The 19468-nt window shown below is 41.1% G+C and overlaps 1 protein-coding gene across 4 annotated transcripts in view; it reads left to right on the forward strand.

Annotated features, from left to right (window-relative positions):
* Positions 1 to 19468, forward strand: part of MYLK4 (myosin light chain kinase family member 4) — a 299781-nt gene that overhangs the window by 144074 nt on the left and 136239 nt on the right. The window contains exon 1 of one of the 4 annotated variants that reach the window (XM_068236803.1): positions 3217 to 3916. The exons of 2 other annotated variants lie outside the window; for them this stretch is intronic. In XM_068236803.1, coding sequence (XP_068092904.1) covers positions 3254 to 3916 — 663 coding nt within the window. In that variant the 5' untranslated portion in view covers positions 3217 to 3253. Of the gene's footprint in view, positions 1 to 3216; positions 3917 to 19468 lie in introns of those variants that run through there. One more of the 4 variants, XM_068236804.1, reaches the window with a different exon arrangement.

Below are 19468 nucleotides of genomic sequence, written 5' to 3' on the forward strand. Positions count from 1 at the left end.
ACATGCTCTTAAAGCTCAATTCGGAATACAAACCCTACCCATATCTGACTATCCACTAATTGGAGTTCTTAGGACACAGGGGGCTCAGGGGCTAATCTCATATTTATTTACACATTTATTAAATGGGAAAATCGAGAATCAAACAATGTCCGGAGTAGCCAAGTGAGAATTAAATGGGATCTTTATAACACTCTTCTGAGCTGTTTTACAGTTATCACCATGGTGATATAATTGTGATAACTGTAAAACAGCTCTGAAGAGTTATTAAAGACAGGAGTTAAAGAGGAACTCCAGTGAAAATAATGTAATAAAAAAAGTGCTTCATTTTTACAATAATTATGTATAAATGATTTAGTCAGTGTTTGCTCATTGGAAAAACTTTACTCTCCCAGATTCACATTCTGACATTTATTACATGGTGACATTGTTACTGTGGGCAGGTTATTTAGCTGTTTCTAGCTGTTAGACAGCTGTAAACAGCCATTTCCTGTCTGTGAACAGTGTTACATTGTGGCAGTTTGCCAGGAGTACCGCGGTATTCAGAGCCTCTTGTAGGAGGGGTTTCAGCACAAAATTAGTCACACAGCGCCCCCTGATGGTCTGTTTGTGAAAATCATTCTATTTCTCATGTAAAAGGGGGTATCAGCTACTGATTGGGATAAAGTTCAATTCTTGGTTGGAGTTTCTCTTTAAGCTTAGTGAATTGAGGCCATTGAATGGAATGATTTTTTCCTATCAGTTAAATTATCCTCTACAGCGGCTCACAATAGACTCATACAGTTGTATATCATACATCAAGCATATTGGTCTCCAATGCAGATGTATACTAAACAACTGCACAGTAATGACAAATGCCCTAAATGTAATGCACCCGGGGCAAATGTTTGCTATCTCATATGGCAATGTCCAGAGATTGCTAGTTTCTGGCGTCAAGTCATATCTATGCTATCAGCCATTGGAGGAGACACACTTGATCTAGATTGCAAACTCTGCCTTATGCCTAATGACAGAAGAAGATAGACAACACCACCACCGAATGTTTATTCGTGAATCCCTGTTCCTAGCCAGAAAATCAATAGTATTAAAATGGTTCTCCCCTGATTGCCCCTTGATTTCCATGTGGAAAACTCTGATTATGGACATCATCTAGTTTGAAAAAGTATTATACTCCAATCAAAAGTGTCCTATGAAGTTCAACAAAATATGGGATAAGTGGTTACACTCCCTTGACACAATTTAAATTTACATTTAAATATAAGCTGATAAGGTACCTCAAACAATAACTTTATATTATCATATGCAATTGGGAACCTCACACAGGTACCCTTGGTTTATATAATCACTGGGTTATAAGTTACACTGAGTTCCCTGAGCTGCTGCTCAGGTTTTATATTTGAGTAATATTTTTATGATTATATTGCCAGAGACATACTCATACCATATACTTACAGAATATTTTGCTGCTGTAGTTTACGAATCAAAATGTTTAAGAGATATACTGGATATTGTATTCTGTGTATGTGACTGCTGTTTAATTGGGCAGTAGGTATGTTGCCTCTGCCCATTTCTGTTGTTATATCTTTTATGATCATTAATAAACCGGATTTAAAAAAAAAAAAAAGGTATCTTCCAGGCTTGTATTCCAAAGAGCCCCCTATGTGTTTCAGGCAGTACCAGGAGGTCAGAACAAAGTCTTCCAATAGTAGGTTGATCTCAATTGGTGGAAAGGTAACTAGTATACATTTCTTCCACACTTTAAAGAGAAACTCCAACCAAGAATTGAACTTTATCCCAATCAGTAGTTGATACCCCCTTTTACATGAGAAATCTATTCCTTTTCACAAACAGACCATCAGGGGGCGCTGTATGACTGATATTGTGGTGAAACCCCTCCCACAAGACACTCTGAGGACCGTGGTACTCCTGGCAGTTTCCTGTCTGTGAACCTTGTTGCATTGAGAGAAATAGCTGTTTACAACTGCCAAAAAAGCAAGCAGCGGCTACATCACCTACCAGCAGTAAAAATGTCACCATGTAATAAATGTCAGAATGTAAATCAGGGATTTAAAAGATTTTACAATGGGCAAACACTACCTAAATCAATTATACATAATTATTGTAAAAATGAAGCACTTTTTTTATTACATTATTTTCACTGGAGTAGTTCCTCTTTAAAGTGTCCGTTTTTCCAGTGTCTTCAGATTATCTATCTATATGAGCAGGGCCGGTTCTAGACTTTTTGCTGCCTGAGGCAAACGTGTTTGGATGACAGCGAGTGACTCCAGTGCAATATAACATAGCAAGGGGGCAACCCTGCATCACTATCTGGGCCTCTGGAGCTGTGTACATAGCTCGCACTGCTTGTAAAAAGGGGAGCCAAAACCCACGGCTTCTTCCACGTTGAGCAAACGGAGAGCAGCATTCTTCAATTACAAAATTTCATAATAGTAACCCCGATCTTCCCTTTTAAACCCAACCTGCTTTAGAGGAAGGGCAAATACAACAAAGCGAGCGAAAATTCAGATGATAAGGATGTTTTTTTAGAAATGAAAGGGCATTTTGTGGAGATAAGTACCTGTGACAATCTGTCAAGTCACGTGTTTGCATAATATAACTGACAGTGTCATTGTTGTTTAACTTTTTCCTCTGCATATGCAAAACAAAAATGTTCTTTCAATATATACAATATATTTGGTTCATACCGTTAACTGATTTGATCAATTAAGTGATTATTTTCTTGTAAAGATTTCAACTGTATTCATTTTCAAAAGTCTTCAGAGGTCTTTATTCTTTGAGCACTACTATCAAGTTGCATGAAACAAGCATAAATCTGACATGCAGGAACAGAGCTGTACAGACCCCTTGCAAAAGGAGGCTTCTCAAATGTCCTGCAGGCCTCTTGCTGTCAAATTACATTTGAAGTTAGAATAGAACCCCTTCCCCTATTCTCAGTGTTGTGTGTCAAACAGTGCAGCGTGCTTTTAGGATATACACTTGTCAGTCCTCACGCTAATTATAATGAAACCGCGTTTAGAAGGGACCACAAGTTCTTCCCAAACAAGCTATCTCCTTTGTTGAGATTTTCACCAGCGTCAGGATGAACAAGAAAAAGACATCGGAGGAATCTCTACTTTGAGTTTCTACTCGACTGTTAAACAGCTGTGATTTACACAGAGGGAAACAGAGAGCTTCTATGAGCTTCGTCTTCTGATACCTCAGCAGAATATAATTTTCCACTGACTAAGCATTTGCTATGAGTGCAGCCAGTAAGATTTCCAAGTCATCACTGGTGAACTCTCTGGCCAGAAGATATGATCCAAAAGCCTTGCAGAACCAAGGCCCTGCCAGCAGCATAGAGAAGGCGTCACCGTCCTCAACAGGCATAAACATCATGGATGCAAAACTGGACTTCCTGCATAGTCAAATTGACACTATACTGGTGGAAAGCAACAATGTTTCCAAAAAGATTGAGTATATCTCTCAGGATATAGTAAGCATTACAAAAGAGCTTCAAGACATCAAATTAGAGAACGGTAAATCCAACAAAGCGAGCGAAAATTCAGATGATAAGAATGCTTTTTTAGAAATGAAAGGGCATTTTGTGGAGATGATAAGTTACCTCTCATCAATAAACAGATATTCAGAGCAGCAAATGAAGAAGCTGGATGGAGTTGAACGAATAATGCTTGGTGCGCAAAGCGTGTTCTGCTTTCTAATGGGGCATATCAAATCCTCTGCGCTGTTTGAGTTTCTTCAGCAGAAGCAAAATTCTACAAAACAGCAAACAGGTAGGAGTAAAATGACCAAATATGAAAAGGGAGAAAATGCTCATCTCAAAGGCAAAGAAAAAAGAAAAACATGTACAGTGGTACAGGAGACCAAAAGGAAAAAACAGCAGCGCAAAGGAAATCGCAAGGTGAGATTATTCCATAACTCTCCACATGTCACACAACTGCATTGCTGAATTTATGACAAATACAATACCTGCTGGCAATGATTGAAAATGTTCCATTAGATGGCAGAGATGTGTTATAGTGGCAATACTGTGTGGGTGGGGTGTGCATGGATGTGCATGGGTATTACATCACTTTTTTAAGCTTTAAAAATACTTGTAAAATCTTATCTTGTAAACCTAAGTTTATTGCATATATGGACAAACACATAGTATAATGGCTGTCTATAAATTATACTGTCTATAAAGCATTAGTAAAGTCTATGTGTTACATTTGCATTTATTAACTTTCCTGACACTTATAAAGCTAGATGACTAAGGCTAGGTAGACAGAGACCATTGCATTGAGTTCCCCATGACAGCAGGAATGCAATGCAATGGATCAAGAAAACGCCCCCCACATTATCTACGTACTGGATCATCAAGAGTGAAGCATACAGTCAATGTAAAGTATGTTTCACTGTACCAGTAAATGCGCTTATTTTGCTATAACCTTTAGAATGCAGTGCAGGCAATGCCGCACACCAGTAGAATGCACTGCACCCATTACGCTGTGAATATCGCATAGGTGGTGCATTCAGTGCAGCAAGCCGCAATCCAAGGTGGCCGTTATGCAACACCGCAGCACACCACTGTGAATGTAGTCTAAATCTTGCAGGGCCTGATGCAAATGTCAGGCGAGTCCATGGTAGAAACTGCAGTGCCTTCAGATATACCAGTACAGAGTGTCCAATATCATCTGATGATGAATCATTCACTGCTTTTTAATATGGTGAAATTTACTGAAGCCCACTTCTAACATGAATAAAAGGACACATCTAGGACTGCAAGGAGTTTAAAGAGAAACTCCGACCAAGAATTGAACTTAATCCCAATCAGTAGCTGATATACCCCCTTTTACATGAGAAATCTATTCCTTTTCACAAACAGACCATCAGGGGCGCTGTATGACTGATATTGTGGTGAAACCCCTCCCACAAGAAGCTCTGAGTACCGAGGTACTTCTGGCAGTTTCCTGTCTGTGAACCTTGTTGCCTTGTGGGAAATAGCTGTTTCCAACTGCCAAAACAGCATACAGCAGCTACCTCACTTGCCAGCAGTAAAAATGTCACCATGTGATAAATGTCAGAATATGAATCGGGGATTTAAAAGATTTTACAATGGGCAAACACTGACTAAATCATTTATACATAATTATTGTAAAAATTACGGTAAGCACTTTTTTATTACATTATTTTCACTGGAGTTCCTCTTTAATCCCTTTCTGTTAGGGCTCTTTTCAGCAATGTTCCATTTGTTTACATTTTGAAAAGTCCTTGGTTAATGTGATCAAATGAGCTATTTAAATCACAAATGTGCTCCATGTAGCATGTTTGCAGTTTTTGAAATTCTGTAAAAAATATATAAAAGCAATGTAAAATCGCTTTAAAATTGCTTGCCAAAATTGCTATCAAATGGCTCAAAAATCACTAATCACAGAGCGCTTTTTGGTATGAAACAGCCCTCAGTGATGAATTTGTTGGCAAGGAATGAGGTACATGTGCTTTATGTATACGGCAATTTTTATCATATATATTGGACTGTTGTGCACATGTGCAGGCATACCTTTCTTGCGTCAAGGAGGTTGCTAACAGCTGGGAGAGGAAGTGGGCAGATACAATTCTGTATGACTGTAAAATTTGATTGGTTTCATTGGGGCAAGTTGTATAGCTTTACAAAATAAACCTGATATGATTTAAACATTTCTCCTCATCTTGTTTATTATAAGTGTAAGTAATAAGTGTAATGTTAAACGTAAATTAAATGGCAGACTTTAAGTCGAACTAAACTCAGAACTTCCTCTTTGCTTCAAAAGATTAACCACAGCATGATAACCTTTATGGAAAAACAAATCTTCATTACAATTTATAGAAATCCTAAAAAAAATAAAGTTTTTACTTCTGCAGGGAGCACTGAAAGGGTTAAACTGCAGTGTTTACTGTATGCTAGAGCTGCCTGGGCAGAGCTCCCCTGCAGTCTATTGGTGGCGGCTGGATAGTGTAATGGTTAAGGGCTCTGCCTCTGACATGGGAGACCTGGGTTCAAATCTCAGCTCTGCCTGTTCAGTCAGCCAGCACCTATTCAGCAGGAGACCTTAGGCAAGTCTCCCTAAAACTGCTACTGCCTATAGAGTGCGTCCTAGTGGCTGCAGCTCTGGCGCTTTGAGTCCGCCAGGAGAAAAGCGCTATATAAGTGTTTGTCTTTGTTGTTGTTGTTGTTGTCTTTGTTATTTGTCTATTGTTCCCCTGCAGTTGCTGAAAAGAGCTAAGTAGACAGGATGATCAAATCTTTAAAAACACAGAACACAGAGAAGTAAATTCTTCAGCAGCAATATGTGAAATGTGTGTCTGCTTTATTTTGAAACTATTTCAGTTCTTCCTGTGTCATATTCTCTACTTTTTCTATTTTTAGATATTGTAAAAAAAAAAATTTTTGTTTCAAAAATGTTATTGAATTTTGAATTTTAAAGGTAAAACAAAGCTGTAAACAATGCTTAATGAGGTTTACAAACAAGGACAACATAGTGTTGAGCAATTGCCTATTGACATTTGAAAGGTAACAAAAGGGCCCAATATATTGGTAGGTGAACAGAGGCGCCAGAAGTATAAAAGTACATAAAATTTTTAAAAAATTGCTGGGAGGAAGTGGTGGACTCGCCTCCGTTAAAGCAGACACCAAGGACTGTAAATGTATAGATATACACATTTATTGAAAATACCCCAAAGATGCAACGCGTTTCGCGGGCACAGCCCACTTCTTCAGGCAATAAGCAGGGGATAAACAACAGCAATTCAGTTATAGCAAGCAGAGCACCCCTGTCTAAAAAGGGCCCAATACACTGAGTATGACACTTAAAACAGAACACATGCAAGGGGAATATAACCATAATTTACTGTAAGTGAGCCCCAGAGGACCATGTCCAACTATCTGGGGCGTGTTATAGGCATATCAAGAAAATGGATGGGGGAATTCCTGACCGAGGGTCAGGGAAAAAATGTGACCCCCGATGCCCAACGTCCAGCGATAGCTGGGCAATCTAAAAAGAGGTCGCCAATGTAGGCGCAGCTGATGCATCAAGTGAACGAAGAAGAAGGAAGAAAGAAGAGAGGAAGTAGAAAGGAGAAAGATGGAGGGATTGGCAATCCCGACTCACAGCCTCGTTATAAAGGAAGTCTCCAAAGATGGATGTTCAAGTTGGATCCAGGGGTCCCAAATCTTTGCAAATTTTTTATGAGTGTCTCTTAAGATACTAGTCAGTTTCTCGTTAGTCATAAAGGCGTTTACTCTAGATTTCACTTCGGAAATATTTACAGAGGGTTTCTTCCAGTTTTTTCCAATGGTCATTGTGGCTGCTGAAAAGATAAAGGAGGCTAACTTATTTTGGGAGGGGGTCAAAGATTCCACTTTTGCTTGTAAGAGAGCCTGCCAGGGGTCTCTGGGGATATGCGTATGGAAAAGGGTTGAGAGGAGTCTATATATCTGACACCAGAATCTGGTGAGGCGGGGGCAAGTCCACCATATGTGCATCATGTCCCCTGGTGATCTACAGCCTCGGAAGCAAAAGGGATTGGCTGACGGGTACACTTTAGCTATTCTAAGAGGGACCAGATACCAGCGGGTCATGACTTTATAAGCTGCTTCTATTGTATGTAAGTTAGATGAGCAGTGGGAAACTCTGTCCCAGATGCCAAGCCAGTCCTCTCTGCCTTTCGTGCCTGGGAGATCTGTCTCCCATCTAGACATATAGGCGTGGGTAAGGGGTTGTTCTGGACGAGTGAGAGAGGCATATATCGTGGAGATTAATCCCTTGGAGTTAGGTCTGTGAAGGCAGATGTTTTCATATGGTGTAGTATTGTAAGGGGGATCTATAGACTGAATCAGGGATTGTATCCAGTGCCGAATTTGTAAGTAACGGAAGTATTCCCTAGGTGGTGCTTGTGAATTTTCCTGTAGGGTGGGCCAGGAACAGACTTCTCTAGGAGTGAGGAAATGAGTTACTCTAGTGAATCCCTGGTCAACCCACCAACGAAAAGCGGCGGGGTCCTCATATCCAGGGGCGAAAAGGGGGTTATTCGTAAGTGGTAAAAGAGGAAGGTATGTGGATGAAAGTTTAGCCGAGTATCGTATGGAGTCCCAGACTTGGAGGCTGTGAAGCATAGGGGGGCTAAGAGAGGTGGGTCTTGTTTTCCTAGGTAGCCAGGGTAGAGTGCTTGGGAGTAAGGGGGAGCTGTCTGGCATTTCTAAAAAGACCCATAAAGGGGTTTCTTGGGTTTGAAATACTCGGGTGAGTTGGGTTATCGTGGCCACTCGGTAGTAGGAGCAGATTTGAGGTGTTCCAAGACCTCCATCTAGTTTATGAGCAAAGAGAGTTGATCTATTGACCCTGGGATGTTTATGGCCCCAGATGAAAGTTAGTATTTTGTTTTGAAAAATGCGGAGGTAGTGACTGGGAACACTAACAGGAAGTGTGCGGAAATAATAAAGGAGTTTGGGGAGGAAGGACATTTTGATGGAGTTAATTCTACCCAACCAGGTAGGGAGAGAAGACCATCTGTCAGTAAGCGAGGATAAGGATTTTAACAATTGAGGATAATTAGCTGCAAACAAGGAGGAATAGTTAGAGGTTAATGTGAAACCCAGATAGGGCAGGAGTTGGACCCATGTAAAAGTGTTAGAGTCCTGGAGTTGGGAAGAGAGACGTGGGGGTAGGGATATTCCCATAGCCTTAGATTTAGTCATATTGATACTTAAACCAGAAACTTGAGCAAAATGTGTGAAAGCTTTAAGAGCGTTTGGGATAGAGATGAGAGGTTGCATAAGGAACAGTAGTGTATCATCCGCAAACATTAGTAGTTTATGGGAGATACCTGCTCTCTCAACCCCCTTAATATTAGTGTTGTCGCGTAAAGAGCACGCGAATGGTTCCAAGGCTAGGATAAAGAGGAGGGGGGAGAGAGGGCAGCCTTGTCGTGTTCCTCGCTGTATAGGGAAGGGCTGGGAGTTATGACCAAAATACCTTACTGAAGCTGTGTAGATATTGTAAATTTTTTATTTGAACCACCTATTGTCTTTTTTTTTACAGCACTGTGTTACATATTGGCACTTTATAAATAAAAGGTAAAAATATCTAAGGGTTGGTTCAGACGGACGTCTGCATGTTTGGGGGCGTTGTGGTGGCTGCGCGGTCAGGCTTTCAGTAGCCTTCGCGCTGCGTTCAGATGCGGTCGCGTTTTTTCTTCCTCTAGGGGGACATTAGCCGTCGCGGTTGGCCGCCCCCTGGAAGCTACATGTTGCTTCCAGGGGCAGCTGGAACGCTAGCGTAAATCGGGACCCGAACGCCACGATCGTGTAAACGCGTGCAAAAGCTCAATGCAAACGCTCCCATTCACTTGAATGGGAGCGTTTACCGCGACGTTCCGAACGCTTGCGGTAAACGCTCTGCAAGAGTCCATCTGAACCAGCCCTTAGTTCACAAATGCATGTCACAGCACAAGCTTTTTTTTGCAATTTAATGTTCCTAGTAAAAACACTGTACCGGTATTTCAATTGAAACTTCCAGCCAGCTAAGAGTTTCTAAGACTAAAAGTAAGCTCAACTTGCATTTCTTTGAAACTGTGGCAACAATTCTGCTACAGACTGTCCAGAAACTCTCACCTTGCTATATGGGAAATTATCCACTCAAAGCAAGATTAATAGTGTTTGCCTTTGATCCTTACAGTATAGAGCTGAACTGAAACATATTTACTCAATAAAAGTGGAATCTAGGTTTAACCTAATTTTAGGTATGAACATATTTACAAATGTGTTATGTATGTTCATCTGCCCCTAAGTTGTAAGGACACCAATATTTGTGGTTCAGTGATCTGGGCTTTTAGACAACTATTCCTAAAACTACATGTAGATGAAATGTTTCTTCTTTCTGTAGGAAGTTGTTTCTGTACAGTACAGTACAGTACATTCTTTTTTCTTCCACGGTGTTGCTGACTAGTTCTCAGTGTGTTTTCTCCCTGGAACAGATGTTTGTTGTTTTTTTTTTACTTTTTTTTTAATAGAGAAAAAGGCAACACATGCTTGCGTAGAACATGCCACCTGTTAGTGAAGGATGTGATTCAACATGGCTGTGTAAACACACTGTGCTGACCTGACCTCCGCAGTGACACCCCTTTACCAGAAAACCCTTTAGTCTTGGACCACATGGACTTTCAGTTTGTACAATGACAAAGCACATGGTTTTGAGATGTTTCCAAAAGCAAGAACAAACTCCATATATATTAAACATCATGTCAAAGAGTGGAAAATTATTTCTGCATTATTTTCCCAGATGATATATGTGTAAAATAATAAAAAGTTCATGCTGATGTGCTTAAACACAGCATTACCAGGAATCTTTTAGGCGTTTTTGGCTGGACAGAATCCATTCAGAAGAATTATGTGATATTTTTCTCAAACTAAACTACTACAATGTCCTTCTTATAATGTACATAGCAGCAAACTATTTGCCATGCTTACTATGTATCCTATTTCTAAGGTATCTCTTCTGCACAGGATAGACAAATGTAACTAGTATTACTTTGCTTAGTTTAACCTTGTAGAAATTGCCTTAAATATGTTTCAGTTGGGGTCTAGTGCCCCCTCCCCCCCTTAACCACTTTACCACCACAGGTGCGTATATCTACGCTCCTTTTAACACCCTTTGCCCACCAGGAGCGTAGATATACGCACCTCCCGCCGCTACCGGCACTGTCCGCACTCCCGCTCGCTCATGCGTGCTCTCCCGCGCTCGTGCACGCCGCCGGCCACTCGCCTGGGGATCAATGAATGGGAAAAACCGTTCCCGTTCGTTGATCTCAGCCCCCCAGCAATGATCGGCTGCTTCTATGAGAAGCAGCGCGATCATTGTGAAAAAGAAAAGTTTCCCAGTCTCATTGAACTTCCTGTAAGTGTACTTCCTACGCTTACAGGACGCATTTACAAAAAATTACTGTGGCCATCTTGTGGCCAAATAGTTAAACTACATCCAAAACATTTTTCATATACAAATACATACTTTTACACTATAAATTAACTCATTACCTCCCACACTCCCCAATGTATTTATTTTTTGTAATAAAAAGAAAAAAATTACAATAAAAAAAAACCATAAATAGTTACCTTAGGGACTGAACTCTTTAAATATTTATGTCAAGAGGGTACAACACTGTTACTTTATAAACTATGGGCTTGTAATTAGGGATGGACGCAAAACTGAAAAAAATGCACCTTTATTTCCAAATAAAATATTGGCGCCAAACATTGTGATAGGGACATCATTTAAATGGTGTAATAACCGGGAAAATGGGCAAATACATTTCATGGATTTTAATTACAGTAGCATGCATTATTTAAAAACTATAATGGCCGAAAACTGAAAAATAATGATTTTTTTCCCCACATTTTTCCTATTTTCCCATTAAAACACATTTAGAATAAAATCATTCTTGGCACATTGTCCCACCTAAAGAAAGCCTAATTTGTGGTGAAAAAAAACAAGATATAGTTCATTTCATTGCGATAAGTAATAATAAAGTTATAGACGAATGAATGGAAGGAGCGCTGAAAGGTGAAAATTGCTCTGGTGCTCAAGGGGTAAAACCCCTCAGTGGTGAAGTGATTAAATATGTTTTCCTTTTGGTGTAGTTGTGCTCCATCCCTAAAATAAGTTTCCCTGGTAGTCTAGTGGTCCCCTTCCACTTGAATATATTTTCCTGGTGGTCTAGTGATCCCCATCATTTTTAAATGTTTCCCTGGTGGTCTAGGGGTCCAATTTGCTCATACATATTTTCTGGTGGTCTAGTAGTGTTCCCCCCCCCCCTTAACCTATTGAACTCCCTCCACACACACTTTCTGCTACCAGTGCCCCCCCCCCCCCCCCCCCCATCCACATGCACACCTTAGGCTGCGGCCTTGGCTGTTCCTTTTATTGACAACTGTCTACAAGACCAAAGCTGATCTATCTATTGTGTATCCGGCTCTCACACCGATTCTGCATGATGTGTATTGTTTTTGGTTTTCGCTTGTTTGGAAGCTGCATGTAGTGTGTTCTATCTATCTATCTATCTTTCTATCTATCTATCTATCTATCTATCTATCTATCTATCTATCTATCTATCTACTGAGCTATATAGTGTTCCAAACCCAATTCTGGGCAGGACCCAGTTATGCTTGTCGAAATAAACAAATTCTGATTATTACTCAGAATTTGTTTATTGATTACTGATTATTATTACTCACCTTTCTCTGTTCTACCGGCACTTCCGTGCCAGAACTCTATGACATGACATCATTAAGCCAGGACCCAATACTTGCGGCCAGCAGTATGAGGCTGGCTGCAGTGCTGGATGGAAGGGACCTAGTGAGATGCTAACCTACTTTAGTGATTACTATAATCACTGGTGTTCATACAGATCATGTGATCAGAAGCCAATTGTCCCAGCTCTGGATCAGTGCTGGGAGATATCAGTAGCTTGTCAAATTACACCTTAATCTCTAGCATGCACACAGTTGCTGTGGGAGCAAGTCCATAAACTTACATCCTGTCAGGTTTAAACAGCCATAAACAGGACATAGGATTTGCTATGGGCAGTACCCAGGGAGTTAAGGGGACCAGAGTTGTGTGGCCTCAAAGGGGTTAACGCAGTAGGGTCTTTCTTTGTTTACTATTTATCTTACCCGGCATCAGCATAAATATAATTTTAGCAGTGTACTTAATGTAACAGGAGAAATCCATGAAAAAAAATTATTATCAGTCTCTTGTGTTCAGCTACTATTTTATTTTTGCTATCAGATGTCTAGTACTCTGCTCTCATGTTTGGGAGCGTGGGTGAAAGACACGTTGTAGATTTCAATATAACCTTACTTGAAATGTCTTAATAGCCTACTCACTAGCAAAATGGGGATCTTTAGCCTATCTAGATGCAACAACTGTATCATAAATCACCTAAGCGGCAGATTGCTCAAGCGATTGTATCAAATGGGGTTTATTTTATACTGTATATAAAATATATCAACAAATCCCTGTCTTGTAAACCAGCTCTCATCAGCTGCATAACAAAGCATAGGCCTTTTTTATAAAAACAAAACGTGCATTTATCCATGCCAAAAATACCGCAAAGTTTGCTTTGCGAATATCTGTCCAGCAACAGGCAACGTTATCAGTTAGCTTCAGTGAAGGTCAACTGTACCTTCCAGTGACTTTATACCAGTCTTTTCTTTGTTTTCTATTTGGTTGTATGCTGTCTTTTAGAGCAGAAATGCAATTTTGAATTTCATATTACTTTAAAAGAAAACTAAGTTGGCAGCCTCCATTTTTCACTTAGGTAATGTGTTCCTTAACCCTTTCCTGCCACAACCAGGGAAAGTTTGCTCCATCAGGTCAAATTTTCCCTGGGTGCACTTAAGGCAGTTTCTAGGCTAAATAGCACCCAGGGCAAGGGTGTAAAAGTTGTGCCCCCCATGGACTTGCAAACCCAAACTATGCCCCCAGTATAGGTAGTCAGCTGTAGGTGCCCCCAGTATAGATAGCTAGCTATAGGTGCTCCAAGTATAGGTTAGCTAGGTATAGGTGCAGCCAGTATAGGTTATTTAGGTATAGATGCTCCCAGTATAGATAGCTAGGTATAGGTGCAGCCAGTATAGATAGCTAGGTATAGGGTCTGCCAGTATAGGTTAGCTAGGTATAGGTTCCTTCAGTATCAGTAGCTAGGTGTAGGTGCCTTCAGTATAGGAAGCTAGGTATAGGTGTCTTCAGTATAGCTAGCTAGGTATAGGTGCTGCCAGTTTAGGTTAGCTAGGTATAAGTACCTTCATTATAGGTAGCTAGGTTTATGTGCCCTCAGTATAGGTAGCTAGGTATAGGTGCCTTCAGTATAGGTAGTTAGGTATAGGTGCTTTCAGTATAGGTAACTAGGTATAGGTGCTGCCAGTATAGGTTAGCTAGGTATAGGTGCCTTCAGTATAGGTAGCTAGGTATAGGTGCCTTCAGTATAGGTAGCTAGGTATATGTGACTTCAGTATAGGAAGGTAGTTATAAGTGCTGCCAGTATAGGTATCTAGGTATAGGTGCCTTCAGTATAGGTTAGCTAGGTATAGGTGCCCTCAGTATAGGTAGCTAGGTATAGGTGCCTTCAGTATAGGTAGCTAGGTATATGTACCTTCAGTATAGGAAGGTAGGTATAGGTGCTACCAGTATAGGTATCTAGGTATAGGTAGGTATAGGTGCCTCCTCTATCTGCATATCCACACTTATACACTCTTGACTTCCACATTAGCCTGCAAATCAGGATGTAGAGAGTGTGCAGTATAAGCGAGGCTATGCAGACAGAGGAGACCAGTGGCAAGTGATGGGCGATTGGAGCGGGGAGTAAGGTGAGTTGCTCCTACAGTCTTCCGCTGCATTTTCTCTGCACGGAGGAGGGCCCCGAGGAGCGAGAAGTCGGATCCCCCTTCCTGTGGCTAAATCCTAGTGAGGCCGCGGCTCCCACCTCCATAACTGTGCCCCCCCTTCCTAGCGCCTGGGCGCCTCTAGAAACAGGGCTGGGTACATTGCGTATAGCCATATGTTGTGATCCTGGGAATGAAGGTAAGCTAATGATTACTTGATGTTGCAGCACAGCCTCAGAGATAAGCACTGGACAAAAGAGAAAGGCTAGTAAATTACTGTTCATGCAGTGCAGGGTATTTGCTTCAGGTGCATTCATTTATGGTACAATGACAAGAAGGGGTTCATGCTTCTCCCAATGTTTCACTGCTTAGCAAGTGACTTACCCCCAAGGCAATTACAGTTAAAAAGTATGATTTTACTAGGTGCATAGTCACTAACTTCATATATTTTGTTTAATATATTTCTTACATTTTTATCTATTTTGGACCACAAAAACATCTACCAGTAAGAAGACCTGTTAGGAAATTAAAATGAACCAACAGTGTCATTGCCAACCATTGCACTGCCTAACCTGCACATTTATATGATGAATGTGTAGATAGGCTGCTATCTGGCTTGTGCAACATGTACAGAAATGTTTACTTTTGAGGTTTATTTACCAGTTATTCTAATGGAGTTATGCAAGCCTGCAGAAGCAACCTGCCATGGCTCCACTTTTGTGCTTTCGCTGCTGCTCCTGTAGTACTTAGGTGATCGCAGCAGCAACGAGATGAGTGACTGCCATGTGTAATCTCTTAGCTTAGTCAATTTGGGCCTATTTGTTGCCTCTCAAACTTCCCCCTGCAAAGAAAATACAAGCAGAGGGCAGAAGTTCTCTCCCCTGTAAATGTTCAACATAAAAGGATCTTGAAAAGTATCCTGCAAATGCTGTAAGAGAAAGGAATAACTTAAAGAGGAGCTGTTAGGTATAGGGTCTCAGAGAAAATAAACACATATATCAGTAGCTAAAGATTGGCTGTACTTACATTACATATGCATTTCACTGTCCACGTTTGTACTTCACAGAATTTGTATATAGTATATGCAGAGATTGATGCTCCTGACAGCTCATGGCAGGTTCCATGTTTGTCTGTCTCCTATGAAGCCAAATGTGTCGTCATGTCCTGCCTGCTTCCTGATCACAGAAAAGCTCGTACTGAATAACACTAGTGTGCAGTGAATATTAATTAGCCATGTGGCTAGGAACAATAGCGGACTCCTGCAGTGTACTCTGCCCGGAGATTTTTCAGTGCTGTGCGCTGGACTGAGTTACAAGCTGCTGAAACTTGATCCTGTAACTTCTCCTTAGCAGCCGAGGGGAGGGCCCCAGAATGCTTTGCAGTATGGTATGCGGCTTGCGTCCTCTTGGGTCTAACAGCTTTGCTGATAAGCACACATCAAATGTAAGAGAGATTTTTATCTTCACTATTGCCTTTTTGGCTTCCGTCTAAACTGTTTAACACAGGAGAATAGAGGTTTAAATTAGCTTCTGCAGCCTGACAGTTACTCTTTAAAGAGAACCCGAGGTGTGTTTAAGGAATGTTATCTGCATACAGAGGCTGGATCTGCCTATACAGCCCAGCCTCTGTTGCTATCCCAAACCCCCCTAAGTTCCCCCTGCACTCTGCAATCCCTCATAAATCACAGCCATGCTGTGAGGCTGTGTTTACATCTGTAGTGTCAGTCTCAGCTGCTCCCCCGCCTCCTGCAGAGCTCCGGTCCCTGCCCCCGTCCCTTCCCTCCAATCAGCAGGGAGGGAAGGGATGCAGGCGGGGACTGGAGTTCTGCAGGAGGCGGGGAGAGCAGCAGACTGACACTATAGAGATAAACACAGCCAGCTCTGACAAGCTGTTTGTCAGCAGCGTGGCTGTGATTTATGAGGGATTGCAGAGTGCAGGGGGACCTTAGGGGGGTTTGGGATAGCAACAGAGGCTGGGCTGTATAGGCAGATCCAGCCTCTGTATGCAGATAATATTCTTCAAACCCACCTCGGGTTCTCTTTAATGCTGGAGAGTTCCATTTTTCCTGAGTGCTGCATAGCAGCAGATGAAAGTTGTCACTGATGAACTTACATCCTTCTGTGCAAGATTCCTCCTCTGGACTTACCAGCCTATTATAGTAAATTTGAGTTCTCAGATCTCAACATGAAAGCCCCACAGGATAAGAAAATTAGATTCTCCTTCTAAGTATCAGTACAAAATACCTCAGCCATTTATAATTGTGCAAGGACAACATACAAGATTTAGATTTCCGTTCTACACTGCAGCACAAAACCCCCCCAAAACAAAGCAAAAAACAGATATTATTCTGTTTTTGTCGTGTTTTCTGTTTGTTTGTTTGTTTTGTTTGCATGGTTCCTGATTCAGATGATTGTCTAAGGAGAACAACTACCTGGGTAGGTCAACTCTATTTTTTATACCAACAAATAAACTCTGCATTTCAACTCTTCGTCCTCCTGCAAAACCACTGTAGCATCTTCCTTGTGTTCACCTACTACTGATCATAAAATGTCAGGTGCTAATTTTTTACTTTGCCAGTCCGAGATATATTTACCTCTATGTTCAATTATTTTTAATTATTTTTTGTAACAGAAGACCCTCCAATTGGTCAGCCTGAGTGGTTTTGGTAAAGAGCTGAAGAAAACAGATCATACTTTTTCTTATTTTTTTTTTTGTGTTTTGTGATCAACGTTATTACTGTTTATTCTCTTACTCCCACTTTGTTATCCCTCCTTCATTGTACATATGTTTCCATTTTTTATGACAAGGTGAATTGTAAATTAATTTACCTGTTGTTTTCTTTTCTTTGCCCTTTTATTAAAATATGTATGCCTCAAAGAGCACATAAAACATATGAGCCCTTGGTTAAATGTAGCTGTTCATAAGTATTGATACACTTTGATTTGTCATTAATGTGATATGTAAATCTACAAAGTAGGATCAGTAGAATGTTCCAAGAGGCATTTGAGCTATCTACAATGCACTGCAACATCTAATATGTTTTCATTTCTTGTATTATTGGAATAGTTATTATATGCTTTGAATATTTTCAGTATATGCTCTATGCAATACGTTTGTTTGATGTATGATAGCTCTGTCATCCACTGTGAGGATTAAGTTATTAGTATTAGAAAACTTTTATCAAGCACCTTACAAAGTGAAAAGTACTCATGAAATGTAACATTCCCTAAAATTGTTTTGTTGTTTTTTTTGTCTCTCATCATAATCTGAGTCTTAGGTGGCTACACACCTTACAAGTTCTTAAATATCTTTTCAATTCAATAATTGCTATTATTATTTTTTTTGACTGTAACATTTTACAAATCTGACCACTGTACCACACACCTGTGTTCAATTTTACCCCAATTATGAAAAAAATGATTGAAAACTCTGGAAAAATTGCTTGGGTCTGTACATCAAGAAACTGACAATCTACCCTACACCATTACATTTTCATAAAAAATTATCAGAAAAATCCAACACTGCCGATCTTCCTTTATCGAAGAAAAATGGGAAATTCGATCAGATTTCTCAAACAAATGAAACAAAAGAGATTTCAGTTTTTCTGTACAACCAATCCTTTTTATCAAATTTGTAACGATCGGTGTAACACACAGAGGGTCTGATTATTGGTGATCTGCAGTATCACCAAAAATACAGATATATACCTGATCATTGATGATCTGCAGTATCACCGATAATCATATATATTACTAACCTCTGGACACCTGAGGCATATGAGTGTTTGGTGCAATAGTAATACTTTGAGAACAATATCAGGAGGACAGGTACAAGGTAGTAAGGAATACTGCTAGAGTATGAGTACCTTTCAGCAGCCTGAGCATCTACCGCAGGGAGGAGTCAGACTGGGGGAGGAAGGACCAGAGCGTGAGTGACACCAATAGGAGGGTGTCACTGACTGATCTGTGAACTATCTCTTAACTGAGGAGATAGCTCTCAAGGTCGGACAAGCCAGGTCGGCAACCCACGGACATATAAAGTACAAAGACAGGAGGCTGATTCGGTAATCCTTAGGCAAGCAGGGTTTGGCAACAGAGTATCAGATATAGCGAAGTACCGAATCAGTGAACAGAAGAGTGGTCAGGAAAGCAGAAAGTCATAACAGATAATAAACAATGCCTAGTCTTGGGTGTGAGCTCCGTGATCATCAACACCCTGGAACTAGTCTGAAATATAACAGAATGATAACACAAGTCCCTAAACTTGGGTGTGAGGTCCTTGATCATCAATACCCTGGAACTAGTCTGAAGTATAACAGAATGATAACACAAGTCCCTAATCTTGGGTGTGAGGTCCTTGATCATCAACACCCTGGAACTAGTCTGAAGTATAACAGAATGATAACACAAGTCCCTAAACTTGGGTGTGAGGTCCTTGATCATCAACACCCTGGAACTAGTCCGAAGTATAACAGAATGATAACACAGATTCTGACAATAAGGTCTGAGTGCTTCCACGTAGTGATCGCAACGGCAGACAACCAGCGAATGACCAACACCCAGTATATATAGCCCAGCGCTCTCCAGCGCCTCCCCTAAGTGCTGGACCAATAGGAACTGGTTGAATCATCAGCTGACCGGCTTGATCAGCTGACTCCCTTCTGGCTGTCATAAAAGTTCTGCCTCTCAGTGCGCGCGCGCGTCCTTCTGAACCTGTGTGGACTATCAGTCCCAGCCACACCAGACATGTCTTGCGTACCACCCGCCGCGCTGGACGTGGAACCAGCCGCACCGCTATCATGCGGCGGTTTCTCCGCGTTCAGCCATACTGGCAGACGTAGGCCTACGCGTGCAAACCGCCGCGTTGGCTGCGGAATCAGCCGCCTTGTTCTGTGGCTTTTCCGCGTTTTCTCACAGTACCCCCCCCCCTCCCCCGAGGAGTGGACTCCGGACAGCTCCTACCCGGTTTCTCAGGAAGTAGGGCGTTGAACTCCCTCTTTAATTCATCCGCATGCATGCGGCAATCAGGTACCCATGTTCTTTCCTCAATGCCATAACC

This window comes from Hyperolius riggenbachi, chromosome 5 (genome assembly GCF_040937935.1).
Source record: "Hyperolius riggenbachi isolate aHypRig1 chromosome 5, aHypRig1.pri, whole genome shotgun sequence".
NCBI lineage: Eukaryota > Metazoa > Chordata > Amphibia > Anura > Hyperoliidae > Hyperolius > Hyperolius riggenbachi.